This window comes from Malaclemys terrapin, chromosome 14, assembly GCF_027887155.1.
Source record: "Malaclemys terrapin pileata isolate rMalTer1 chromosome 14, rMalTer1.hap1, whole genome shotgun sequence".
NCBI classification, from domain to species: domain Eukaryota; kingdom Metazoa; phylum Chordata; order Testudines; family Emydidae; genus Malaclemys; species Malaclemys terrapin.
Window position 1 is genome coordinate 37,971,012 of NC_071518.1, and position 26,961 is coordinate 37,997,972.

A 26,961-nucleotide genomic window follows, 5' to 3' on the forward strand; every position below is an offset into this window, starting at 1 on the left:
TAATACGCCCTATAGGGCAAAATGGCACCGCACAGTGATTGAAAAGCAGGGTGGAGCAGTGCAGAAGGCTGAGACCTCCTTGCCCCTGCATTTAAGGCACAAGACAAGTCACCACCCCTTGTGCGTTGCACTAGGAGGGATACGTTTCACCGAAGCCCCGATCATGGTGAGTGCACAGTGGCATTCCGGCGTTCTTGTGCGTGGGAATTTTCACGGCCATATCAGAGGCTCTGCGCACAGACCAGCTAGCGAACCAGTTGGGTGTTAAGGCCCAGAGCCTCAGTCTTTAGGACACCCGACTGCCCAAAGGGGCAAAATATCACGTGTTAAAACCTCCCGTGCAAACTCCTACCGGGAATTGGAGGCTGGGCTGCAGCCCCTCTAATAGTCTGTTCCCACACAGTCCAGATATCTGGGCTTAGCAGCAGGAGTCGTCTCCCCCCACCTCACCCCCCCATCCCAGTGACAGATGGATTCATGGACCCCCGCTGCCCTCCATCACAGGCCGGCAGCAGCTCGTCTCTTGTAACACCGCATGCTTCAAGCTTGAGCGGTTGGAAGCTGGCATCTCAGTATGCAGAGGCTGAGAGAATGGCGCTTCACTCGGCGGGTTGGAGAGCCCGTCACTTCACCAGTGTCAGCTTTGCTTGTGTGTCGTGTCTGCTCGAGTCCTCCTTGCAGGCCCCGGGTGAAATCCCTAACCATCTTTTTCTCCCTCTGTCCCCTATCTCCCCTCCCTCCCCAGTGCCCTCGGCCAGCATGACCCGGCTGGCCCGCTCCCGCACTGCCTCCCTCACCAGCGCCAGCTCGGTGGATGGCAACCACCCCCGGGCCTGCACCCACTCGGAAAGCAGCGAGGCCATGGGGCAGATCAACCACACCATGGAGGTATCGTGCTGAGGTCTTTGGTCCCTCCGCTGTCTCCTCTTCCTCCTCCGCCGGAGACATTTAGCATCGTTCTGCATCGAGTCACCATCCAAACGGCCATCCTGTTCGGCTTCCAACAGTTACCGTGTCGGGGGTTCATTTTCTTTCTCGTCGGGTTTTATTTTTTTTTTCCTTTTAATATTACATAAAAAAGGGGAGATGGGAAGTACCATTGTAAGACCAACGGTTCAGTCCACCTCTAGCTATAGCTGCAACTTTGAATTAGTGACGTTATCCTGTTGTCAGTCCAGCAGTAACAAATCTCTCCAGTGGTCAGGTCCGTAGGGTTCTTTGGCCCCGCCACTTACGTAGCGTGTTAGCCGAAGGCTCGGGTTCCTAAGGTCACTGGGGGGGAAGTGTCCGCGAATTGGCCAGCGGCAGGAAAGCTCAAGCAAGCACGTAATCCCGTACGTGTCCATAGTCACCAAAAGGCTCATCACAATTCTGTCACCTGAGGTGGGGTGTTCATAACAATCTGGGCTGGTTTGTTTAAATAAACTGCTCAGAGTTCAATGTAGCATGCCCCCCCCCTTCCACTGATCACCACCGTCTTTTTTTTTTTTTTTTCTCCGATTGACCTGCCCCCGGGAGAATTGAACCTAGGATCCCAAGAGCCAAAAGCATGAATCCCTACCACTTGAACTAAAAAGACCACCTCAATTAGCCATAGTACGCTCCTAAACTGCTATAAATGGTTCGGCCACTAGAGGGGGCAAAGCCCCACACAGCGTTTACATGGCTTAAACACTCCATGTTGTTGACAGGTTTCAGAGTAGCAGCCGTGTTAGTCTGTATCCACAAAAAGAACAGGAGTACTTGTGGCACCTTAGAGACTAACAAATTTATTAGAGCATAAGCTTTCGTGGACTACAGCCCACTTCTTCGGATCCATGTTGTTGAGTGTCACTGGTAGCGGTACCCAGGGTGGCTCCATGCATCGTTGGGTTAATGTGGGAGATGGGGAGGAAGAAACAAAAAGGGCTTGAGAAATCCGGGTTTTAAAATGTCGCTGCCCACTGGGATTTAATCCTGGTCATGCTGAAAACGAAGCATTTGCCTAGCCGTGGAAAGAGCAATACGGAAGGTAGCTGCTCTGCAGAATGGCTCCCCGGGGCCTTCCTTCCTAGCCCTCTGGCCTGTCCATCCAAAACAGGAAGTAGAATTGTTTTAAGGCAGGAAGTGACATGTCATGAGGACTGGGCATTAGCCCCTCCCCTACAAGACACCCAAATGCTGCCGGGGTGAGATCTGTCAAAACATATAATAAAAATAACAATGCCCCAAGAAATACCTACACGCAGTGAGACCTGGCGAGCTCTGCCCTTTCTGGTGCCGAGAAAGCGCCCAAGTCACAGGATCTTAAATTTGCCCCGGACGCATTTCGAACCAATGAATAGTCGCGCACGAGCCAGTGCTATAAACTAAGCTCCCGGGTGCTCCGTGGCGGTACGGAGCCCAGGGGTGCCCGTGCGTGCGTTTGTGACTTGTGCGCACACACGTCCCCTGTACAATTCTTTTTTGCAAGAAGGACAATCAACGACAGTAACCAAAACCAGACTAAACTCCTCGGCAGCCTCTGCGCCTCCCCCTCCCTCCCATACCGAGCCAAGGTTCACAAGGGAAAAGCTCCTTCCCGGCGCCCAGAGCAGGATGTTGGGGCCAGAGAATGGAGGACACCTATGCAGGGGCGGGTGATTTCCAGGACAGGGCTGCTGCCTGTGCAGGTTCTTTCTCCCTCCCTTAACGTGAGCTCTGTTTCTGCTCTCCAGAAAGGCTGTTAGAAGCAAACGCTCCAGGAACCTAGAGGAAGGGTCCAGAGGCTGGGGGGGCAGCTGCTCTTGTTCTGTTGCTGCTTTGTGCTCTGTTGGTGGACGATTGTCGTATTTACAGGCCATGTGCTGGGGATAGCCCGCCCAAGGGACAAAAGCAGGGCTTAATTTGTGCCAGAGCCCGCCAGGGCTGATTCCCGGCACCTCTAGGCTTGGCAGTTCAGAGCCCCGGCACTTCTGGGCTTGCCACATCCGTTATGAAAGTAAAAACATTGCCCTGGTACCGCTTTCATCACAAATTAAGCACTGGACAAAAGCATCTTCCAGGGGGTTTGTACAGCACCTACCACAACTGGGCTAAGTTCTAGCGAATGGGTGAGGCATCTTTACGTGATTGGGCCATGCCTTCATTGGGTGTTGTGTGCATCCCACAAGCAGGCAGCCTGGACTCCAGAAATGCGTCTCTCCGACTGACTGTGTGTCCTTTACTAGCTGAATGAAGTCAGTAATTTGTCCCAGCTTGTTCTGTTTACTGTTAGTCTAGGTGAGTTGGGCTTTGAACTTGGCATCCTATGCCCACTGCTAGGCAGGCGTGAGGCCTGGTTTCTTGGCTTTGTGCCAGTGTTGCTGTGGTTGGCACAGTGGACTCAGGGCAAGTGGGTACCAGCTTTCCTGGGGATATGTGAGTCTGCATCAGTCAGTGTTTTGCTCCCCAGATTCTGGTGGGAAACACCCAGTGCCAACACCTCTCCCCGCATGCCCCATTCTCATTGTGTCGGACTCATTTGTCGCTTGGCGTTCCATGCTGAGCGGCTGTCCAGGGCTTGGTTCTTCCTCAGTGTTGTGGCTGGATCCATTCCGAGTTGGTTAGGTTCCTGCATGTCTGTGATCCGTCCCGAGGAGCTGGGGCTCAGAGTGGTTTGGGTCTGGTGCACAGGATGTGACTGCAAATTGCACTGTAACAAATCCATGTCTCCGTGCTGTATGGCTGCTCAGAATGTCCTGGCGACAGCGGGGAACTGAACACAGATCCTCTTGTTCCAAAAGCCCAGCCCTACCCACTCGAGCTAAAGGAGAATCTCTGTGAGCTGTTAGCAGTACAGGGCCCATGACATGCAGCTGAGCATTTTTGATTCCATCCGGTAAATGGCTTGTTAGCCAGTTTGTTCCAGGGTTTACTAGTTGGTGTGTTGGGAGTGGCAATTTCCCTAGTCTCACCCGTCAATGGGATTCCCTTGGTTGTCAGCGCTTGTATGTAGAGGGTGAGGAGTGCTTGGGAGGGCGTCTGGGGTAAGGGGAGCTACGTTATCATGTACTTTGTATGTAAGGGCTGCCGAAACTTCATATTAGCCCCGCAGGGTCACCTGGCTGTGGGGATCTGCCCCCAAAACACCATCCCAGCATCAGCTGGGTACAGCCCACGTGCAGTCCCTCTGCATGGCTCTAGAACAGTTCCTTTTGCACCAGCCCTGGGGGGCAGGGAGAGAAACAAGAGCTGACATGTGTGCAAGACATTCCCGGGATCAGCCACTGTCTCCTTCCACCATGTCCCAGGCAAAAGTGAGTTGCCGAGGGAGGCCACAAACCAGTGGGCCAGGCGTGAGCCACGCCCGCATGGGAGTGCCATATTTTTTATGTCAGGATGAGAACCCTCCCCTTCCTGTTGCATTGCCCCTGGGCCAGAGGAGGGGGGAAATGGACCATAAGATGAAGTCCAAGGGACTACAGAAGCCCATGAGGAACACATCCAGTGGCATTCTGTGCCATTTCAGCCGGTAAATGCCAACTCACTGCACTGGAACGCTGCAGAGCCAGTTAATGAGGTACTGAGCACGCATCATCTCAGATGCTGGGTCTCCAGTCCCTTTGACACACCCAACTTCCATTCTGGTCCTTTGTGACCACACAGCCCCTACAGGGCGCCTCAGCTGCCTGGCTTGCCACACTAGGAGCTGGAGGGAACAGATTCAAAGCTGATCATACTAGCAGCAAGAAGAAATTCTATTAGAGATAAAAAGAGAAACAGCATTCAACATCCCATGGTGTTCCAGACACGCTGTCTCTTTCACGCATATGCTATCTAGGAGAGTGTGCGTCTCTGGATAAATACAGAACACACACGCCACACACACACACATAGTGCATTGAAATGGTATGACATCACCACAAGCATTCTAGAAACTCTCTGTTGTGTATTAGTTTGTCCCAGACTCTGTTTTTCCGTGTGCTTCCTTCTGAACATTAAATGTGAATGTTTGAAAGCTAGTAGGAATTCTTTTTACTGTAGATACTGCTGCAATTTTTCTTGTTTTTGTTTTTTAGTGTGTCCTTTCAGATAATATATATATAAATACCTATACATAATATATATATTGGATTTTTTCCCCCCTCTTTCTTTCGTTCTTGTAGCAACTGGTAACAAATGTGTGGTTTTAACATTTAAGGTGTTCTGGCTGTAATTTTGTTCTGGGTTTGTTTTTGAGTTTTTTCTTTTTTCCTGGTTAAGGTGGAATTTACTGAATTTCAGACTTCTGTATGAGGTGAATCCTTATATTTTTGTGCATTAAGATGGTTGATGCTCAGAAAGTTGCATTGATGCCATGGTATTTACAGACGACTACAAAAATGTAAAATGGAAGAAAAAATGGTTGATGTAGAAAGGATTACTGTGTCGAAAACTAATAAAGACATTAAGAAGAACCCAGCAGACTCTCCTGCTTTTGTATTTATCAGTGTTATGTGTATTTTTGTGTGGGTGGGGGGTACTAACCTTCTCCCAGGGACCAAAATGCGAGGTGGAGGGGGGTGATTACTGCAGGGCAGGTAAACAACTCTGGAGAAGTATCTAGGCTGGTCAGACTGGGTTTTATTCATACATTCTAGGACTGGAAGGGACCTCGAGAGGTCATTGAGTCCAGTCCCCTGCCCTCATGGCAGGACCAAATACTGTCTAGACCATCCCTGATAGACATTTATCTAACCTACTCTTAAATATCTCCAGAGATGGAGATTCCACAACCTCCCTAGGCAATTTATTCCAGTGTTTAACCACCCCGACAGTTAGGAACTTTTTCCTAATGTCCAACCTAGACCTCCCTTGCTGCAGTTTAAGCCCATTGCTTCTTGTTCTATCCTTAGAGGCTAAGGTGAACAAGTTTTCTCCCTCCTCCTTATGACCCTTTTAGATACCTGAAAACTGCTATCATGTCCCCTCTCAGTCTTCTCTTTTCCAAACTAAACAAACTCAATTCTTTCAGCCTTCCTTCATAGGTCATGTTCTCAAGACCTTTAATCATTCTTGTTGCTCTTCTCTGGACCCTTTCCAATTTCTCCACATCTTTCTTGAAATGCGGCGCCCAGAACTGGACACAATACTCCAGCTGAGGCCTAACCAGAGCAGAGTAGAGCGGAAGAATGACTTCTCGTGTCTTGCTCACAACACACCTGTTAATACATCCCAGAATCACGTTTGCTTTTTTTGCAACAGCATCACACTGTTGACTCATATTTAGCTTGTGGTCCACTATAACCCCTAGATCCCTTTCTGCCGTACTCCTTCCTAGACAGTCTTTTCCCATTCTGTATGTGTGAAACTGATTGTTCCTTCCTAAGTGGAGCATTTTGCATTTGTCTTTTTAAACTTCATCCTGTTTAACTCAGACCATTTCTTCAATTTGTCCAGATCATTTTGAATTATGACACTGTCCTCCAAAGCAGTTGCAATCCCTCCCAGTTTGGTATCATCTGCAAATTTAATAAACGTACTTTCTATGCCAATATCTAAGTCGTTGATGAAGATATTGAACAGGGCCAGTCCCAAAATAGACCCCTCACTCCTGACATGCTCTGGTAGGAGTCACACACTAGGCATTCCCCTGCTGGCTGGGCTGCTCTCGTAACCACCCCCTCTGAGAACAGATTTAGCTCACTTCACCCACTTCTTACTGCAAATAGCAGCAGCAAAGGGTTTGAATTTTAATGCAACTGGAAACTTCTGAAACCAGAACACTGAGGCCAAGTGTTTCCAATGGGACCAGCGGTTGGACCGCCTTGAACACCTGCTCTCTGGGAAACAGGCTCCATTGGGCATCTCTTCTCCCCACTCCCCCCAATCCCCCCCCCCCCCGCTGCATTCCCAAAGCACTGTGTGCCCTTTGTTTTGGGAGAGCCTCCCATGGGAGCCCTACGCGCCAAGGCCCCACGGCCTGCGCATGGACCCCACAGATCCCAACACTGGAAGGTTTGTCCCGCCGGAATGACCCCAGGGCCTGGGGCTGCCTCTGGCTGCTGCTGACCCCCAGGGGAGGCCCCACTTAGGGTTACCATTCGTCCGGATTCCCCCGGACATGTCCGGCATTTTGAGCTAAAAATAGCGTCTGGGGGGAATTTGTAAATGTCCGGAATTCCCCCACGCAGAGCGCACATGGCTGACAGAGCAGCCGGCCGGATGGTGCCACTTGCATGGGGCTCCGACAGCCAGAGAGAGCCCCTCCTCCGCTTCCCCTGCAGCAGAGATCACTCCTTCCCTCCCTCCCTCCCTGCATGCACAGATCGCCTCCGGCAGTCTGGAGCTCCTCCCCCGCACCTCCTCCCCTGCTCCCCAGCGTGCCGGGACGGGCGGCTCCGGCCGTTCCTGAGCAAGTTCACAGAGACGTTAGGTGAAGGCCACCAACAAGGGGGCCAGAGGGTCAGAGAAGGGGCAGGGAGGTTCTGGAGGGGGCAGTCAAGAGACGGGGGGGGGTCTGGAGTTCGGGGGGGGGCTTTCTTGGGGGGTGGATAAGGTTTTGGGCAGTTAGGGTACAGGTAGGAGGTAGGGTCCTGGGGGGCAGTTAGGGTGGGGGGGTCTTAGGAGGGGGCAGTTAGGGGTTAAGGAACAGGGAGGCTTAGGTAGGGGGTGGGGTTCTGGAGGGCAGTTAGGAGCAGGGGTCCCAGGACGGGGCAGTCAGGGGACAAGGAGCGAGGGGGGGTGTTTGGGAGTTCTGGGGGTGGGGCTGTCAGGGGGCAGGGGTGGGGAGAGGGATCGGAGCAGTCAGGGGACAGGGAGCAGAGGGGTTTAGATGGGTCAGGAGTTTGGGGGGGGCTGTCAGGAGGTGGGGAGTGGTTGGATGGGGCGTGGGAGTCCCAGGGGTCTGTCTGGGGGTGGGGGTGTGGATAAGGGTTGGGGCAGTCAGGTACAGGTAGGGGGTAGGGTCCTAGAGGGCCAGTTAGGATGGGGGGAGGGTCTCAGGAGGGGGCAATCAGGGGACAAGAGGCAGGGAGGCTTAGGGAGGGGATGGAGTCCTGGGGGCAGTTAGGGGCAGGGGTCCCAGGAGGGGGCAGTCAGGGGACAAGGAACGGGGGGAGGGTTGGGAGTTCTGAGGGGGGCGGAAGTGGGAGGGGCAGGGGCGTGGCTAGGACAGGACAGGGGCGGGGCTCTTCCCGTCCTCTTTTTTGCTTGCTGAACTATGGTAACCCTAGCCCCATTTCAGTGGGGGGGGGTGATCCTGGCCCCATTCTCCCAGCCCCCCCTCCTGGCCCCCGCCTCCAGCCCTGGCCACACACCCAGCCCCCTGCTGGGTCATGGGCAGCCCCGCCCTCTCGTCCCCATGCAGCCCCTAGGGCAGGCGGGCGGGGGGAGCCCTGCAGCTGTAGGCCCATCTCGGCCCCCGTACGCGAAGGGGGCGTGGCCTGCCCCAGCCCGGAAGGCGGCTCCGGGTGCTGGGGAACCACGTGGAAGCGGCGACCGCCGCCTGTTTTCTGCGCTGCGGACGCGGCTCTGTCCCACCCCCCAGGCCGGGCATGGCGACGGCGGCGAAGAGGCCCAAGGTAGCGGGCCGGGGGAGCGGGCGGCGACGCCTCTGGGGGCTCGGGACCCTGCCCCCCCATGGGCGGCTCCAGCACGGGGGGGGAGCGAGCTGTGGGGCAGGGGGAGGACCCCCCCCCCGAGAGATGCCGGGGACTCCTGCTGAAGGAAAAGCCCCGGGGGCGGGGCGGTCCCGGTTCCCCAGGTAGCGGTGAAAGGGGCGGGTGCCTGCCCCACATGCTCCTCCCAGGGCTCGGCTCGGGCTGGGGCCACTGCCGGAGTGAGACGCGTTTACACCGGGGTGAGGAAGAAGCGGATCTCCCAGGCTCGCCTGGGCAGGGCCGAGGAGGGAGCTGCGGACTCAGCTGCAGCCTGGTGTGAGCCTGGCTGGGGAAATACCTCTCCTCCCCCCCGGGTATTTGAATCCATCCCTATCAGAAACGGGTTCTGACTGGGGTAGGGGACCTTGTCCTCTCAAGCTTTATAGTGACACTTACTAGCCCAACAGCTGGTCACTGTTATCAGGGCTACGGGTGAGAGCGAAGAGTCAGCCCCTGTATTTATTAACTTAAAATCTACTTCAATTAAAACGTTCTTCAAGTGGGTTAAAGTCTGACTTTAAGATCTGAGATGGGTGGTGGGCAGTGAGGTGGCAAAGTTTGCAAATGCTACTAAATTACTCAAGATAGTTAAGTCCAAAGCAGACTGAGAATAGATACAAAGGGATCTCGCAGAACTGGGTGACTGGGCAAGGAAATGGCAGATGGAATTCAGTGTTGGAAACAGGGCAGGCTCTGGCTTTTTTGCTGCCCTAGGCAAAAAAGCCACCCGCCGCCCCACCCCCCAGTGCGGCAGGGGAGGGTGCCGAGCCCGGCCACGGGCCCGCAATCCCCAACTGGCTAGAGCGCCGGGAGGAGGGTGGAGAGCCCCAGCCGGGGCTCTCCGCTCTCCCCAGCGGCCAGAGCGCCGAGCCCCAGCCGGGGCTCTCCGCTCTCCCCGGCGGCGAGCCCGGCTGGGACCCCGCTCTCCCCGACTGGCCGGAGCGCCGGGGGAGAGCAGCGAGCTTCAGATTGCATCATTCATTGTTTTGCCTAAAAAGCAAGTACTGACCAAACCCAGTCATAGATTTATTTATAGATCCAGTCAAAGATGTGTTTTAGTCATTTCTGGTTTAAATTGAGATCCCTTCCCTTTATAACTCACTTAGCCTCCACCATTCCCAAATACTGACCCAATAGCATATCTTGAAAACTAGAGCCAATCAACAATTTTAAGCATCATTTTCGTTCTCAGTGACCCAGAATTAGTTAAGTTTGACTACATTTATTTCAGAAGCATTTTGGCTGTAGAACAGTATATTAGGAAAAACTTTTTCACTAGGAGGGTGGTGAAGCACTGGAATGAGTTACCTAGGGAGGTGGTGGAATCTCCATCCTTAGAGGTTTTTAAGGTTGGGCTTGACAAGCCCTGGCTGGGATGATTTAGCTGGGGATTGGTCCTGCTTTGAGCAGGGGGTGGGACTAGATGACCTCTTGAGGTCCCTTCCAACCCTGATATTCTATGATTCTAACACGGGGTTGTCCCCCTGATCATCTTGGCCAATAGCCATTGCTGGACCTGTCCTCCTTAAACTTATCTAATTACACTGCTCTACAGCTAAAATGCTTCTGAAATAAATGTAGTCAAACTTTACTAATTCTGGGTCACTGAGAATGAAAATGATGCTTAAAATTGTTGATTGGCTCTAGTTTTCAAGATATGCTATTGGGTCAGTATATACTACCCTTGACTTGGGAATGGTGGAGGATAAGTGAGTTATAAAGGGAAGGGATCTCAATTTAAACCAGAAATGACTAAAATACATCTTTGACTGGATCTATGAATAAATCTATGACTGGGTTTGGACAGTATTTGCTTTTTAGGCAAAACAATGAATGATGCAATCTGAAGCTGGTATTGCGTCATACATGATATGAATTGCATCATGTTATTCCTAGAAGTCATGGATGATGCAATCATAACAAAGCTTACATCACTCTGCTGAACAAATTGCCCTATATCAGCTCTAGAAATCATACAGTGTCGTGCTCTCTTATTTGTCAGTGTTTGATTCTGCAAAGGGACACCTTTCTATTTAGCCAAAGTGAGCAGAGATGCCTCGTACTTGTGTGAACAGTGCAGATAACTTCTGCTATGTTTGTGGTGAAGTGACTTTTGCATCACAAAAGCGCAGTATAACCACTATGGTTAAGAAAGCCTATCACCTTTATTTTGGCTGCAAAATTGGAGATCAGGACAAGAGGCGGGCCCCACACATATGCTGCAACACTTGTGCAACAAATCTTCGCCAGTGGTTGAACAGGAAAAGGAAATCTATGCCTTTTGCAGTGCCAATTATTTGGAGAGAGCCAACAGATCATACCAGCAATTGTTACTTCTGCATGGTGCCTCCAGTTGGGAAAGGTGTGTCAAAGAAGAAAGTGGACTGTGCATTATCCAAACATTCCATCAGCTATACGCCCAGTACCTCACGGAGAAGGACTGCTGGTTCCTGATGCACCAGAATCATTCTCACTTGAGTCAGACGAGGAAGAGGATGAAACTTCTGGTCCTGAACCATCAATGTCACAGGACCCACATTTTCTCCCATCCTCCTCCTCTGAACCACACCTCATAACACAAGGTGAACTGTATGACCTTGTCAGGGATTTGGAACTACCCAAGAGTAAGGTAGAGCTGTTGGGCTCCAGACTACAGCAGTGGAATCTCCTGGCAGGTGATGTTAGGGTTTCCATGTTCCGTGACCGTCAAAAGGATCTTGTCCCATTCTTCTTCATGGAAGGTGATCTTGTAGCCTGCAACAACATCGATGGTGTGATGGCAGCCTTCAACATTGTTCACGATCCAGATGAGTGGAGACTGTTCATTGATTCATCGAAGACGAGTCTTAAAGCTGTTTTACTGCATAATGGCAATGTTTTGCCATCAATTCCAGTTGGTCATGCAGTTCATATGAAGGAAACCTATGACAACATGAAACATCTTTTGAGGTGCATAAACTATGACCAACATCAGTGGCAGCTTTGTGGCGATTTGAAGGTTGTTGCTCTCTTGCTTGGTCTGCAGACCGGATACACAAAGTACTGCTAAAACAACAAAGAGTCTGGTGGCACCTTAAAGACTAACAGATTTATTTGGGCATAAGCTTTCGTGAGTAAAAACCTCACTTCTTCGGATAAAGTACTGCTGTTTTCTCTGCAAATGGGATAGTCGTGCAAGAGATTCCCACTACATCAAGAAAGATTGGCCACTCCAACAGTCATTGGAGCCTGGGAGGAAAAGTGTTCAGCATCCACCACTTGTTGAATCAAGGAAGATTTTGTTACCACCCTTACACATCAAGCTGGGTCTGATGAAGAACTTTGTCAAGGCCATTGACAAAACACAAGCAGCTTTCAAGTACCTCCGTGGAAAATTTCCAAGGTTAAGTGAAGCTAAGGTAAAGGAAGGTGTCTTTGTTGGTCCTCAGCTTCGTGAACTTCTTCGAGATGATGCATTTGACCATGCACTGCGTGGCAAGGAAAAGACGGCATGGAAAGCCTTCCAGTTAGTGGCAATAAATTTTCTCGGAAACAACAAGGCAGACAACTACAGGTTGTTGGTGGAAAACCTCCTCAAGGCATACAAAAGCCTTGGTTGCAACATGTCACTAAAGATAAATTTTTTGCCTCTCATCTAGATTTTTTTCCACCGAACTGCGGAGCAGTGAGCGACGAGCACGGCGAGCGATTTCACCAGGACATTGCAACAATGGAGAAACGCTATCAGGGCAAATGGAGCCCATCAATGCTTGCAGACTATTGCTGGACAGTGACAAGAGATGCTCCATTTAATGAATACAAGAGACAAGCCAAGAAGTGCCAAGTAGACACTGAATAGGACTAAACTATGTACATAATAGTGTTTTGCCTTTTGTTCCATAATAAATTTTATTTAGATAACCCTTTTGCTGATTTTTAAAGTGTTACATAAACAGGACAGGTGAAATATTATCATGGAAAGCAACCATAAACACATGAAAAGACCTAGGTTTACAATTTATGATTAAAACTCTACTATCTACACAATATACATAGACATAAAATGTAAAAACTTAAATATCTTAGAAACAGTAGCCAATCAGTTGTTTTAATTGTCATATTTGAATTCAGCACATCAAAATACGTAATAGCACATTTTATCTCTGAAGCAGACGACTTCTCAAAAATTGTAGACCAGTGTAATTGCCCTGTTCTGTTCATTCCCTCGGAAGCACCTGGCATTGCCGCTGTCGAAAGACAGGATACTGGGCTAGCTGATCCATTGGTCTGACCCAGTCTGGCTGGTCTTACGAAGATTAAAATCTGAAAATGAAATCAGCCCAACCTTTTCACCTTGCTCACGTTAGCAACAAATATGCAGGAATAACAAGTCAGAAAAACACCTGAACAAAGCAACTTGACTCTAGAGGGAGCAAATACAGGTTTTAGGTGGAATCTTTTCATTGGAGCTAGTCAAACGGTTTTAAATAATTTTCACTAGGAAAGTAGCTCCCGTTAATTAGCAGCTTAGTCACGAACCAGCCCTGATTTCTGCAAATCTATTTGTCTAATACTTGTTACGGAATTTTTACCCTATGGGTTGTTTGCAGACCGCCCACTTTGACCATTGGCTGTTGTATGAATGGCCGTGCAGTCTTGTTTCTGCTCCCTCATTGGGTAAGTGACGCTTTTGAGCTTGTCTACACTACCGCTTACGGCGATGGAACTTACGTCGCTCAGGGGTGTGGAATGCAAGTGACATTGACGTAAGCAGTAGTGTAGACAGGCCCTTTGTCACACTCTTCTAGAACGAACTTTTGGACTGGAATGATCACCCTGCAATTTGAAACATTTGGGATTAGCGAAGGATTAGACACCTGCACGGGCTAGCCGAGTGATTGTGACTGACAATAATGGCCCCCCAAATCCTTGCAAATGGAGCTCTGTATTTTGATCGGGGAGGGGAAATCCCAGATCGTTGTGTTTTCCCTGCTACTTGGCTCACTTTTTCATTAACAATCCAGTTTCAAATGCTATCTTTCAATTATACTTTGGTAATTTTTGCCATTTTCCTCTAATGTAAGCTTAGAACATAAGAACGGCCAGACTGGGTCAGACCAAAGGTCCACCTAGCCCAGTATCCTGTCTGCCGACAGTGGCCAATGCCAGGTGCCCCAGAGAGAGTGAATCTAACAGATAATGCTCAAATGATCTCTTTCCTGCCATCCATCTCCACCCTCTGATAAACAGGGGCTAGGGACACCATTCCTTACCCATCCTGGCTAATAGCCATTAATGGACTTAATCTCCATGGTCTGGCTGGCTTGGTCTGACCAGGCAGACAATTCAACCAACAGTACATGGGAGGGAGATGGGTTTTTATTCCCTTTGGGGCACAGACTCACCAGTGGCGGGGGGAGCTGCCATGTCAGGTGAGGGTAACAGTAACTATTACAGTTTGGAAGAATGCTAGATCCTGTTGAATCTAAGAGCAATGGCAAATAATCTTCTGCCTGTGCACATGCCACAGAATGGACGACCTACCCGAAGAAGTGACTAAACCTGTTGTAAACGGTTCTGAGATCTTTTACCTTCCAGTTCAAATCTTCTGGTCACGGCAGAGAACAGTTGTCTTCTGTCATTCTTCCTTTCTTCACTGCAGCAAGGTCCAGGTTGGATATCAGGAAAAACTATTTCACTAGGAGGGTGGTGAAACACTGGAATGCGTTACCTAGGGAGGTGGTGGAGTCTCCTTCCTTGGAGGTTTTTAAGGCCCGGCTTGACAAAGCCCTGGCTGGGATGATTTAGCTGGGAATTGGTCCTGCTTTGAGCAGGGGGTTGGACTAGATGACCTCTTGAGGTCCCTTCCAACTCTGATATTCTATGATTCTATGATTCTATGTTGGGAGAGAGAAGCATGACTGGCCTGTCTTCTGATGATGATCTCGCATACATAAATATCCCCTTTCATCCCAAAGCACTTCACTCACCGCAGGAATGCGGCCATCTCTGTCCAGAAACACAACCGATGTGTAACCTTGAACTGCAGCCGTTTAAGACAGGAAGTGAAGGAACTAGGGTATCCAATTGAAGCTATTGGGAGAGCTAGTAGTAATACTCTGTCCATCCATAGACTTCAGAGCAGTTTACAAAGATGGGTAGGCAGCCGTTTGAGGTGGAGAAACTGAGGCCCAGGCGAAATGAAATGATTTGCCCAATGCCAGACTGAGCCTGGCTTTGCTGGAACTAGCACCCAGGTCTCCTAACGTCTGATCAGTGGTTCCGTCCACTGGAGCCTAGTGCTTCCCTCTGTGGTGTAATTTACCTAAGCTGGAATTCAGCGAGGCCTCCAGGGTTACCCTCCGTCCTCTACCATGAGATCTCTCTAGTGTGTGAGCTGTCCTTGTTCCCTAAGCTTGCCCCCTATTTCTGTTAGCAGGTGGCTGCAGGGGGCAGCCCTGCGGAGGATGGCAGAGCTGATGCCCTTTCTGGCTTCCTGGATTGGTGTGAGAAGGTCGGGTTGGAGCTCAGCCCAAAGGTAGGAGGATCCGGATGATGGAAGCCGGGTATCGAGTGACCCTCACCCAGGTGTGAGTCCCAGTGTTCAGAGGTCTCAGGCTGAGTGTGGCGTATGGGTATCTGCAACCCATCGGGCTGATAGGGCAAGGCTGGCTTCCCAAGGGCAGGGTGATCACTCATCCGTGGACGATCTCGGGGGAGGGGTTGGAGGGGTGGGCAGGGAAGCAGCGAGGCTGAGTGTGAGGGCTTACGAGGTGGTGATCTCCAGTTACTTCGCACGTGCACTAGTGCAAGGGTGCAGCCGTCGGATTGGCTATAGGTTTGTTATTTAAAAACCAACCTCCTGTTGACATTGGCAGGAAATCCCTCCATGAGGGATGAGTCTAGCTGTCTGGGCTTCCATGGATGCTGCTTGGATTTATTCTCCTGTCCTCTTGGCTTCATTTCCCTTGCAACCCTTCACGGCTGTCCCATCAGAGGCAGGTTTTCACTGGGGTCCCCACAGGCCCTGACAGGCACCTCTCTCCTAGGTCTGCGTGAGCAAAGAGGGCACGGTGTCAGACTACGGCCTGTTGGCCAGAGAGGACCTCCAGATCGGAGAAGTCCTCTTCACCATTCCAAGAGCCGCGCTCCTGTCCCAGCACACCACCTCCATCCGGTCCCTCTTGGAAAAAGGTACGAGAGCAGGACACAGGGCGCAGTGCTAAGGAGCCCTGCAGCTGACTTCAACTGGCTGCCACGTTGGAACAAAGTTCTTGGAAGTCGGGAGTTTTTCTAACCTGGTTCTCTTTGATTCTCCTGATTTCTCCTGTTCCCTTGGCTGCTCTGTCACCATGTTGGCCCCCATTTTCTCTTCCAGTCGAGGCAGGAAAAAGGGAGATCGGATAAAATGTTATGGTCGCGCCAATGATTAATATGCAGGAGTCTAGAGAATTTCAGGGGCAGCAAATGGGACCTTAGTCAATCGTCAACGTGCTCTCGTCTTCTTCAGACAACCTGTAGCCTGGGGGGAATCTCATGGGGAGGGGGAGTTGTCTGAGCTGGAGAGGGCAGTGGTTTGCAGAGCTTCTAATGAACAAGTGGAGTAAGGGATTGTTGGTGGAAGAGCCACCCCCACACTCCTGTCTCCCCACCATCCTGGGAGTCGCAAGTCTGGAGTCCCCAACTCAACCCCACCCCTTCTGCCGGGGAGCCTGGAGCAGTGCAGTGATTTTGGTCCTTAACAGCCAAAGGCACTGGCTCTCGGTGAAGGAATAATAGGACCTGGGATCTCAGCATGTTCCTCCCCTCCTCTCCTTCCTCTCTCCTCTGTGTCTGGCTCCCTAGACCAAGCGTCGCTGGAGAGTCAGTCTGGCTGGGTGCCTCTCCTTCTGTCTTTGCTGCATGAATACACGGCCAGCAACTCCCACTGGCGTCCCTATTTCTCGCTCTGGCCTGACTTCAGCAGCTTGGATCACCCCATGTTCTGGTAAGATTATACCACACGCTAGCGTCAGGCTGCAGAAATCCAGCCGCCTGCGCGAGACTCGGTCCTGGGCATTGGGTCCCTCCTGCCACTGGGGTGCTGGCTCTTGGGAGTCGATGAGCTCCCGGGGATAAAGCCCTGGTCTGGCCTCAGTTCTGTTCCTGGCTATGTGCCTCCTGCCCTCTCTGGCTGTTTCCCCAAGGGTCAGCAGCACTGGGGCTAGGCATGGATGTCGCTTGGTTCGGTTAGATATGTTAGCAGCCTAGGAGGCTGCCCATCCTAAATGCTAGCCAGGGTTTACGGTGGGTTGAACTTGGGGTCTGGGCTAACTAGCTGCAGACAGCAGTGGAGTGGAAGGCCATTGAGGATTTAGGAGACTTGACTCAGGGGTAACTACATTAATTCAATCCCTTCCTGGGTGGTGGTGGGGATCGTCTCTGCCACGCCTGCCCCTTGATACAGGCCTGAAGAAGAGAGGGTGAGGCTCCTACAAGGCACTGGCATCCTCGAAGCGGTGGACAAAGACCTGGCCAACATCCAGCTGGAGTACACCTCCATCATCCTGCCCTTCATGGAGTCCCACCTGGACCTCTTTGACCCCAAGCTGCACACGCCGGAGCTGTACCGGAGGCTGGTGGCGTTCGTCATGGCCTACAGGTGAGATGGGGAGGTGCCGTTCCGCAGCAGACGTCTCTGAATCCAGAGGGGCTGAAGGAATCTCTTTGGGGAGTCAGACGTGAGGGCTAGATTGCAGCTCACCAGGCTTCTCCTGGCAGGAGGTGGCTCTGGCGCTGCCACCACCTGGGCACACTGCGTACATTTCTCTGTGCCCTCCGAGGTAGCCAGCCCGCCCCTGGCAGTCACGGGCCCAGGGTGGGCTAAGGGCCACGGCTTCATTTCGCAAGGCTGGGAATCGGCTTGTCCTCACCTCTCCTCCCAAATAGCTTCCAGGAGCCCCTGGATGAGGAAGACGAGGATGAGAAGGAGCCCAACCCGCCCGTGATGGTGCCCATGGCTGACATTTTGAATCACGTGGCCAATCACAATGCCAACCTGGAATATTCCCTGGTGAGTAGGTGGGGAGCCGCGGGAATGGAGAGTGTATGTATCCCTAGGCATTGGCCATGACTCGTTACTCGTCCAGCTGGTTCTATCTGATCATGACCAGCCACGGTGTGGTTCCCCTCTGGCCTTCGATGGGGTGCTGGAGGAGAAGCCCAGCCCTGGCTCTCCATTGAGACTCATTGATTCCAGAGCCAGGTGGGGGGTTGTTAAATCATCCAGTCTGCTGCCCGGCCTGCCACAGCCCACAGCACCTCACCTCTTACCCGGGACTGAGCTCCAGGACTGGCGGCCTGGATTGCTCCTGCTTGGCGGAGGTAACGCTCGGCTACAGTAGCCCTAGGGGATTCCACGCTCCTGGCCCCCAATGCAAGGACCAGATCTGCCCGTGTGAAGCCCAGGGGGGTTCTGCAGGGGCAGCAGGGTGCGCCTTTGCCAATCTGATTGCGAGGGGGGGCGTTGGTGCCTCCACGTTGGGAGATGGGGGCTTGGCTCTAGGACATGCCGAGGGCCTGAGCACTGGGAGGTAGGTTTTCCTGGAAGGAATGATGCTGGCCTGGTTTGCCCTCTTTGAAGCCTGATGTCCTTGTTTGCCATAGAACGAGCACGGGCAATGGCAATGCCAACGCTCCCACCCCAGCGACTCGGGGCGGGGAAAGGGCTTGGTGGGCCACCAAGGTACTCGTATGTGACAGGAGCAGGACTGGAGACTGAGAGGTAGCAGCTAATGTTACACTCACCTCTGAGTTTGCCAGGGACTGACTGACTCCCCCAGGTCAGCCTATTGCACAAGGTATTGGATGGGACACAGAGAAACCCGCCTGGGTTTGCCAGGCAATAGGATTTCCTGGTGTGTCCCAGAATCACTTTCTCTCCTCCCGGTGTGGGGAGCCAGCAAGGCGTGGTTCCCTTGCAGTCGTGGCAGGGGGAACTTGGCCACGCTTTCCCCATAAGGACGGAGTCTCTTACTCGGAGTATCGTGACGCTGCCTTCACCTGCGTGCCCGTTCCGTCCCTCTGCCTACAGGAGTGTTTGAAAATGGTCACCACGCAGCCCATCAGCAAAGGCCACGAGATCTTCAATACCTACGGCCAGATGGCCAACTGGCAACTCATGCACATGTACGGCTTTGCTGAGCCGTACCCCGGCAACACGGACGACACTGCCGACATCCAGATGGTGACGGTGCGCAGGGCTGCCCTGCAGGGTGAGTGGCTTGTAGCATTTGGAGGGAGGGTAACTTAATTCTAAATGACTCTGGTAGATGGAGACTATGGGCCGTATCTGCAGCCCTTTAAACAAAGCGTGTAGTAGCCAACTCATCGTGGGGCACCCACATTTGGCTTCAAGGCAGCCACAATCAACATCTGCCTCTGCTTTAGAAACAGTCCCTGAAACTGCTGTTTGCCTCTGGGTTTTAAGTGCTCAGCACTTCCTGGCAATCAGGCCTCTAAGGCATTGCACGTTGGGGGAAAAATTCGCTAGTGGCTTTTGAAAGTCTTGGCCTGTGTCTCGCTCTACAGAGTTTTGTCCCCCCCCCCCCCCCCCCCGTCCCCCCCCCAGTGTGTAGTGGGCGTGGTTGACTTGTCTCTCCTGTCGTCCTCAACCAGGTGCCAGCACTGAAGCGGAGCGGCAGCTGGTCTCTGAGCAGTGGGATTTCCTTTGCCAGCTGGAGATGGTGGGGGAAGAAGGAGCCTTTGTGATTGGCTGGGAGGAAGTGTTGACAGAGGAAGAGCTGTCCATGACATTGAAGGTGCGTGGTGCTCCGGTGGAAGGGATTTCAGCGCTAGATGACAAAGATGTCTGATGGCTGCACTGATCCTGCCCCATGGAGTCTTGTTCTCCTAAGGCTTGGCTGACTTGTGCTGTTGTACCTTCAGTGTGGGGTTACGGGTAGAATCTCTGCCTCAAGAGAATGGAGGTGCTCTGGAAGAGTTTATAAATACTGTATGTTGACCTGTTACAGGGATTTTTTGCTGTAAGAATAATGGGGATGGGGAAATTTTGCCTTCCTGTGATTATAGCTTTACTCAGAACTGGGAGGAGCATGATCGCTTCTGGAAAGGGTCCACTTGCACAGATGGAGTCTGGTGCTCTGGGATTATATGGAGGTCAAGTTAGAGTCTAGCGTGAAGGAGATGTGTGAGCTTTCTAGGGTAGTTGAGTCTCTGTGCTCTGATCCTCTTCAACAGAGGGATAGCTCAGTGGTTTGAGCATTGGCCTGCTAAACCCAGGGTTGTGAGTTCAATCCTTGTGGGGGCCACTTAGGGAATCTAGGGCAAAATCAGTATTTGGTACTGCTAGTGAAGGCAGGGGGCTGGACTTGATGACCTTTCAAGGTCCCTTCCAGTTCTAGGAGATGCGATATCTCCCTTAATAATTTAAAAAAAAAAAAAAAAAAAAAAAAAAGGGAGAAGCACTGTGACATTAGGGGATGTGTCCAGGTGGCATTTAATTGTATTGTTAATGCCATGCTGTCTTTCAACATCCATTTGGAATGTAACCTTCAGGGTGGCTGAGAGCTCCATTTTGTAGCAGGGAGAAACTGTCCAGGAAGCTGAGAACGCAGTCACAGGCTATCAATACAGTAACTCCTCACTTAAAGTCGTCCCAGTTAACGTTGTTTCGATGTTAAGTTGCTGATCAATTAGGGCACATGCTCGTCTAAAGTTGTGCAATGCTCCCTTCGAACGTCGGCTTTGTCCACTGCTTGCAGGAAGAGCAGCCCGTTGCAGCTAGCTGGTGGGGGCTTGGAACCAGCGTGGACTGGCAGCCCCCCTATCAGCTCCCTGCTCCCCTAAGTTCCCTGTGCAGCAGCACCCAGCAGGCTATCAATTGCAGCTGTCCCTCCCCGCACTGCCATGTGCTGCTCCTGCGAGCCTCCTGCTTGCTGTGCGGGGGGGGGGGGGGGCTAATGTCAGGGTGTCTCCTCCCCCCTGCTCCTACACTCCACTTACCCTTTCTGTGTCCCCACCCTGCTCTCTATGGAGAGAGCCTGGGGCAGCAGCTGCTGTCTCAACTTCCTGATCCACTTAAAAAGACAAGGCATTTAAGAGTGAGTCAGCTTCCTTAAAGGGGCAGTGTGCATCTCTGTCCGCTATGCTGTCTCCCCTCCCCTCCATTCCTGCTGCCTTTGTAGAGTGTGAGGCTACATTAACAACAGTGTGTTAACCCTTGAGGGCTCAGCCGAGTGCTAGTTCATCATTTAGCACAGGGGTTCTCAAACTGGGGGTTATTACATGGGGGATCATGAGCTCCACCCCAAACCCTGCTTTGCCTCCAGCATTTATAATGGTGTTAAATAGATAATAAAGGGTTTTTAATTTATAAGGGGGGGTCACACTCAGAGGCTTGCTATGTGGAAGGGGTCGCCAGTACAAAAGTTTGAGAACCACTGACTTAGCAGCAAGGCATTCCCTGGGAAATATCCCACCCTCTAACTTCACCATCATAGCTGTGAATAGTATTAAATTGTTTGTTTAAAACATATACTGAATATATCTATATAATATATCGTTTCTTTGGCTGGTGAAAAAAAATTTCCCTGGAACCTAAACCCCCTTTCCCCCACCCCTTACCTTAATTCCTATGGGGAAATTGGATTCACTTAACATTGTTTTGCTTAAAGTTGCATTTTTCAGGAACAGAACTACCCTGTTAAGTGAGGTGTTACTGTATTGGAGGGTCTATGCTTGTGACAGCCCTCCTGAAGCTAGCTGGGAAGGGGGAAGTATTTAACACTCTGCCAAAGGCCCCTTCACTCCCCAGCTGTGCACTAGCAGCACTGAAACTAGGAAGCAGACCCCTGAAAATCAGGATCTTAAATGTTGAGCTGTTTTATTTGCTTCCTTTTTTAAAGCTTTCACAGTACAGTTGACTAACATGAAAACAGATTCTCATCTGATAAGAGATTAAATGTTAAAGGTCCAGGCACAGGGAATTTTAAGAAACACACCAGCCTTCCCCCCTCTGGACTATGACAGTGTTGCAATAAAACTAAGTACTGCTGGGAAATTAAGGCCCCTGAAGATCAGATCCTGTACTGAAGAAAGCATGCTCAGCATTTGTCTTGGCCAAACACCCCCCACTAAACCAACTAGCTGATTTGATAGCCTGCGGCTGGGTTATTCACTACCTCCTTGGTGCCCATTCCCACTGCAGCTCCGTGGGAGTCCAGGAGGATTGTGTTGTGCTAGCTGCGGTAGAGACTCCTTCCCCCCCCCTCCCCCGAATTAGTGTTCAGTAGCTGAAAATTGGGACCTTGATTCTACTCAACCGAGATAATGACTAGGTATCCGTGTGGTTGGTTGTAGGTGCTGTGTATGGCTGCAGAGGAATTCAAAGAGTTTAAAGAGCACGAGGGCTGGGAAGAAGACACAGAGGATGAAGAGAGCTTTACTTTGTCTAACGAGACAATACCCAGACTCAAAGCCTCATGGAAGAAGCTTCTCCATGACAGTGCGCTGCTGACGCTGGAGTCTTACAGCTCAGACCTGAAAGCAGAGCAGGACTTGCTCAATGACAAGGTGGCTTATGGCAAACTAAGCCCAAGAGAGCAGCAGGCCTTGCAAGTGCGCTTTGGGCAGAAGAGGATCTTGCACCAATTGCTGGAGCTGACAAGCTAGCAGAGGCTGAACTGGGAATTGCAGCCCTTGTATAAAGCACACCTTGCGCTCTCCCCCCCACTGGTGGGATGGATGGGGTGGCCACTTCTATTCAGGAAGAACAGTGGGTGAGAGTTGACTTGGACCCAGTTATTTCTGTATTGGCTTTTCATCTACCTCTTGACTTTTCTATAAATTACATACCTGTCTTACTGGGGAGGGAAAAGTCTGTTCCTTAAATTTCAGCTTTAAGTGTGACATGCAGGAGGGTTCCCCGTGTTCAAGAACCCAGTCTAGCCATGCTAACTTTGATTGAGGCAGTAGCCCACCCCATAGCCACTAATTGTCATAGAACACTGATTTTATACTTGCAAGGGTGACATCTTGAAGTGGTTCTCATTCACTGTTACAAGCATCTAAGAAAATGCTCACCTCTAGTCAGCAGGGAGTTTTCCATTAGTAGAACAGCCTGCTTACTGCCTTCAAACTCTGTAAGCAACTGTGCCTGCAGCCCTGTCCTGCTAGTAACTTGTTCAAAGCCTGAGTAGGGCTGCAGGACACTTTTTCCCAGGTGTCAGACTAAAGGTAGTATGTTTCAGAACCCTAGATCTACTACAGTTGGCTCAATTCTCTCCCTTAGACTTCATTCTGCATATGGTCAAGCAACATGCCCTGAGACAGAGCTATCAGCTAGCATCATAGTTATTCAATTTTGCTGTAGGTAAAGCCTGAGGTGTTTGGGGGTGCAACTAGACAAACGTAGGCTTTTATGCACTTTTCTGGCCAGTATGTGACAGGATGTTTTTACCCGCTTTTGAGATGGCAAGAATTCCTCTGGGGTGGTGGTGGCTATTTTGCTTAGCTGCTCTCTAAGGAGGAAGGCAGATCAGTGATTTGTGCTGTGCCATTTCTGCCATGCAGTAGGTAAGGGAGGCTTGGCAACACAAGTTGTCTTTAGGAATTGCTCCAGAATCTTAGGGTCCTACAATTCTACAGCCTGTTCAGGAAGAGACAGCATGGAATTCCCTAGGTTAAGGTAGGCATATCTCTAGGAATGCAAATAACTAGGCCACATCTTTTTCTCTGAATGACTAAAAATAGTGCAGCTCTTTGTCAATGGGGTTTTCTTAAGTTAAAAGGGCTCTGATTCCTTAGTGAAATGGATTTTTTCCCTTGCCTATTAATGCTAAAGGCTGTGCAGGCCCAATGATGCCCTGTACTTTCATAAAGGAATTTGTACACCAGTTTGAGCTGGACTCTATTTGCTGTTCCCTAGCCTCTGCTCTGTTGGTGTTGCAGGCTGAGGGGAATTGTAGTTTGCTGCTTGCTAAAATAAAGGTATGATAGTGTCACAGGAAGAGATCAGTTGCAGTGAGATTTACTTACCAAAGCTTTTGCGTGCATCTTCTGCAGACTTCTTTTCAGTGGGTATTTCTGGTTTCCTTTTAGTCCAGGGATTGGCAACCTCTGGCACGCAGCTCACCCAGGTAAGCACCCCCGCAGGCTAGGCCAGTTTGTTTACCTGCTGCATCTGCAGGTTTGGCTGATCATGGCTCCCACGGGCCACAGTTCACCGCTCCAGGCCAATGGGGGCTGTGGGAAGGGCAACCAGCACCTCCCTCGGCCTGCGCCGCTTCGTGCCACCCCCCATTCGCCTGGATCAGCAAAGCATGGCCACTGGGAGTTGTGATCAACCAAACCTGCAAACAGCAGGTAAACAAATTGGCCCAGTGTGCCAGAGGTTGCTGACCTGTTTTAGTCCATCACTTGTACTCATCCAGTTGACAACAGGGTCCTTGATTTCCCCTTATTCACCACTGCAGTAGAAGCAGCCTCTTTTAAGTAGGCAGGGGATGGAGGATAGGTTTGCATTTCTCCCACCAATTGAAAGTGTTGCAGCAGTTGATTTGGGGCAGTGAGCTTTTCTTTCACCTTCAGTGACCTGAAATACTCCTATACAATTGGTAACAGGGTGTGTGCACACTGTTGCTTTTGACCTCAGCTAGTGGCTAGCAGGTAGCTTGTGGTGCTGGTCTTAAGCCATGGTTGCATTGGTCTGGCTCTAGCCACAGGTGGCCTGCTTCCTTCACCCACAGCTAGAATTCACTGCATGGCAGGACCTGAATACATGTGCCTAGTAGAGGGAAGCCAGCCTTTGGCCTGGGTGCAGTGAAGTTGGGGGTGTGGGCTCTGTCCTTCTCCCTCATTCAGCTTGGAGCCTGTTCCTACAAAATTGCTTAAAGCTGCCAGCCTTTTGAGGCATTGCTTGAGAGAAACCATATGGGCTAGAACAGCTGCTATTCGTTTTGCTGAAGGGCATCTGGCCTGTCCCTTCAGTGACTATCTAGTTCAGTTCTTGATAGGGGCTGCTACAGCTGAACTGCATAACTAAGTTAGTGGATACCAGCAGCATAGGTGCTGTTATCCAAAACCCTACTGCAGACCAAGCTAGGAAAGGAAAAGGGAACCCAGGCTTTTTGTTGGTATCTGCAACTAATAACCAGGTATCCTAGAAATTCATTTACCATGGAGAACACAGAATGTGGGAGGGGATCTGCTGTCAGGTTTCATTTTAATCATGGAAAAAGGGATTTTCTTCATAAACTAGGATCCCTGCTACTAACGAGCAAGGCCTCATCACATTCAGCTGGAGTTCAGTGCAAGTGGCTGCCTGCCTGCCTGAACTGCTTAGGTTTTGTCCAACTGCCTTTGAAGTATTGTAGAGAGGTGCTGTACAAAACACTGTTCAGAGGCAGTTTGGGTGCCAGAGTTCACCATGGTTGGATCCTTGGCTCTATTTCTGTGTGTTGCCAAGGGAGACAACATTGAGGTGAACATGTACTTGTTTGCAGGCTATCAAGTGGAGGTTTTTAAAGGTAAGTGGGCATTTTTACATGAAGGTCCTTTCAGAACAGGGAAATGGCCACAGAGCTTTATCAATATTCATTTGAAGGGCTGGTGCTGCTGTTCATGTCCAGTCTTCCATAATTTTTAAAGAATAAATGGGCATCTTACCTTTGCAGGTAAATTTTGCTACGAGACAAGCAAACATGCAACTTTCATGAGCTTTCTCCCATTTTTTATATATGAGAAAGATAAAAAGGGGGAAAGCCTTTCAAGTCTTAGCACCTTTTAGGATTTGAGATTATTTGCCTTTGAAGCATGCAGGCCCTGCATCTGGAGCCATGAAGTTGTCAAACTGAACCTTGAAGGATGAAAGCCAACCTATTAAGTGTCAGTAATTAAAAGTCAGCTACACATTAATAAAATCAGATTCCTTCGAGGAGATTTATGCAGGAATTGTATGCATTTGATCACCAAGAATTAAGACAACGGCTACAATTTACTGCTTTATCCACTTTCTCTCTTCTCCCATAATGCTATATTAACACAGCCTCTCCTCAGAGGCTAATCTAGCCAAGAAAATAGCCAAAGCTCATGTTTGGATGCTCTGACAACCTGCTAATGGCATCATTTGTGCATGTGAATTTGTGATTAACCTAAAGAGCCTCACTAGTGTTACACTACCATCCTCTACCTTGAGATTGGAGTTCCAAACATGACGTTTACTTGAATTTTCTCAGCATGAGCTCAAGTTCAAAACGTGTCTAATGGGCCTGGCCCAGGTAGTATTGTACGATAGAACTTTGAAAACCCAGTGTAATGGTACTGCCGAGAATAAGCAGAGCTGCACTTGCTGCATGTCATGACTTTAATGTGTAACTACAGTATGCATACATACAAGAAGTGGGAGAACTAAAGCCCAAGAACTAGAAAGGCTACAAAATACAACACATGGACCAATACATTTACAAAACATTCAAAATCCTTACAAAATGGGCTGTATTGGTCCTTTGTTCTTTTTACAAACTTATGCTGTGTGGCCACAGGGGGACAGTTCTAGATTTAGCTCCCCCCTTCCAAAATTTACAAGTGTCAGGAAAAAAGAAGAAAAAAAAGCTATAGGCCAGGTCTCTCTACTAAAAACAGCTGACCCTCTCCCAAAGGGCCTGAAGTTTATCTTATCCAACAGAAAGGAGGTGGGCTCTGAAGGCTACCTCCCCCCACTGTCAGCAGTTGATTGGGGGGCAGGAGGGAGAAGCAACACTAGACCTTAATCCCAACCCCTCCCTCCCACATTCCATAGTATTCCCATATCCCAACACATCCACTTTTTTTTTTTAAACAACTTAGTGATTTAAAGGTCCCCCATCCACAAAGAAAAAAAAAATAAGTTACATAATATTTAAAACTGGCTTTTCAATATTCTTTGGGAGTCCGGGAATGTCAGGACAAGGAGGTCTGCCCTAGACAAGTGCTTGGCATCAGCAGCTGCCCCTTTATTACAAGCTGGACAGGCACCAGTTATCCACCTGCCTTTAACACAATTTGCACAAACCCAAGAAGTCCAGACAAACGTTTCGGTTCCATGTATTTACACTAGTTCAAAATGATATTCACAGCATCTTCTAAATTTTGGCCAAGAGTCAAAATTTTGCTTTAAACTTTGGAACATGCCCACACAGACTTTCACCCAAAGGCTTGTTGTGTGTACCCAAATCGAGGGGCTGGGAAGGTCAGGAAGAGCTTTAAGGATTCTTCTGTCAGTTTGATGGGAAGGGGACCTCCAGGCTGGCACGCTTACAATACAAGATGCAGTTCATCTAACTGGCACCAGTGCCTTCCATCACTTGCTGTGCCTGCTTCTGCCCCATGCAGCACTGTGCAACTGACTGAAACAACCTAAACATGG

General features: G+C 50.3%; 3 protein-coding genes across 19 annotated transcripts in view; 2 read left to right on the forward strand and 1 right to left on the reverse strand.

Moving 5' to 3' along the window:
- NDRG4 (NDRG family member 4) overlaps positions 1-5,400 on the forward strand; it is an 89,785-nt gene extending 84,385 nt beyond the window's left edge. For 6 of the 7 annotated variants that reach the window (XM_054048721.1, XM_054048722.1, XM_054048719.1 and 3 more), the window contains one exon: positions 746-5,400. In XM_054048721.1, coding sequence (XP_053904696.1) covers positions 746-900 — 155 coding nt within the window. In that variant the 3' untranslated portion in view covers positions 901-5,400. The remainder of the gene's footprint in view (positions 1-745) is intronic. The other variant, XM_054048725.1, reaches the window with a different exon arrangement.
- Positions 5,401-8,381: 2,981 nt separating this feature from the next.
- On the forward strand, positions 8,382-23,566 carry SETD6 (SET domain containing 6, protein lysine methyltransferase). Of its 2 annotated transcripts, none has more exons than XM_054049020.1 (9): positions 8,382-8,501; positions 14,995-15,096; positions 15,608-15,752; positions 16,404-16,545; positions 17,005-17,199; positions 17,487-17,610; positions 18,631-18,811; positions 19,215-19,357; positions 21,918-23,566. In XM_054049020.1, the coding sequence occupies exons 1-9, from the start codon at positions 8,475-8,477 to the stop codon at positions 22,227-22,229; spliced, it is 1,371 nt and encodes a 456-aa protein (XP_053904995.1). In that variant the 5' UTR covers positions 8,382-8,474; the 3' UTR covers positions 22,230-23,566. The 2 variants fall into 2 exon arrangements, with proteins under 2 accessions (XP_053904995.1, XP_053904996.1); XM_054049021.1 differs by having other exon boundaries at positions 14,998-15,096.
- A 2,340-nt stretch (positions 23,567-25,906) lies between these two features.
- CNOT1 (CCR4-NOT transcription complex subunit 1) overlaps positions 25,907-26,961 on the reverse strand; it is a 110,633-nt gene continuing 109,578 nt past the window's right edge. For all 10 annotated transcript variants that reach the window (XM_054049017.1, XM_054049019.1, XM_054049013.1 and 7 more), the window contains one exon: positions 25,907-26,951. In XM_054049017.1, the coding sequence (XP_053904992.1) occupies positions 26,873-26,951 (79 nt within the window). In that variant the 3' untranslated portion in view covers positions 25,907-26,872. The remainder of the gene's footprint in view (positions 26,952-26,961) is intronic.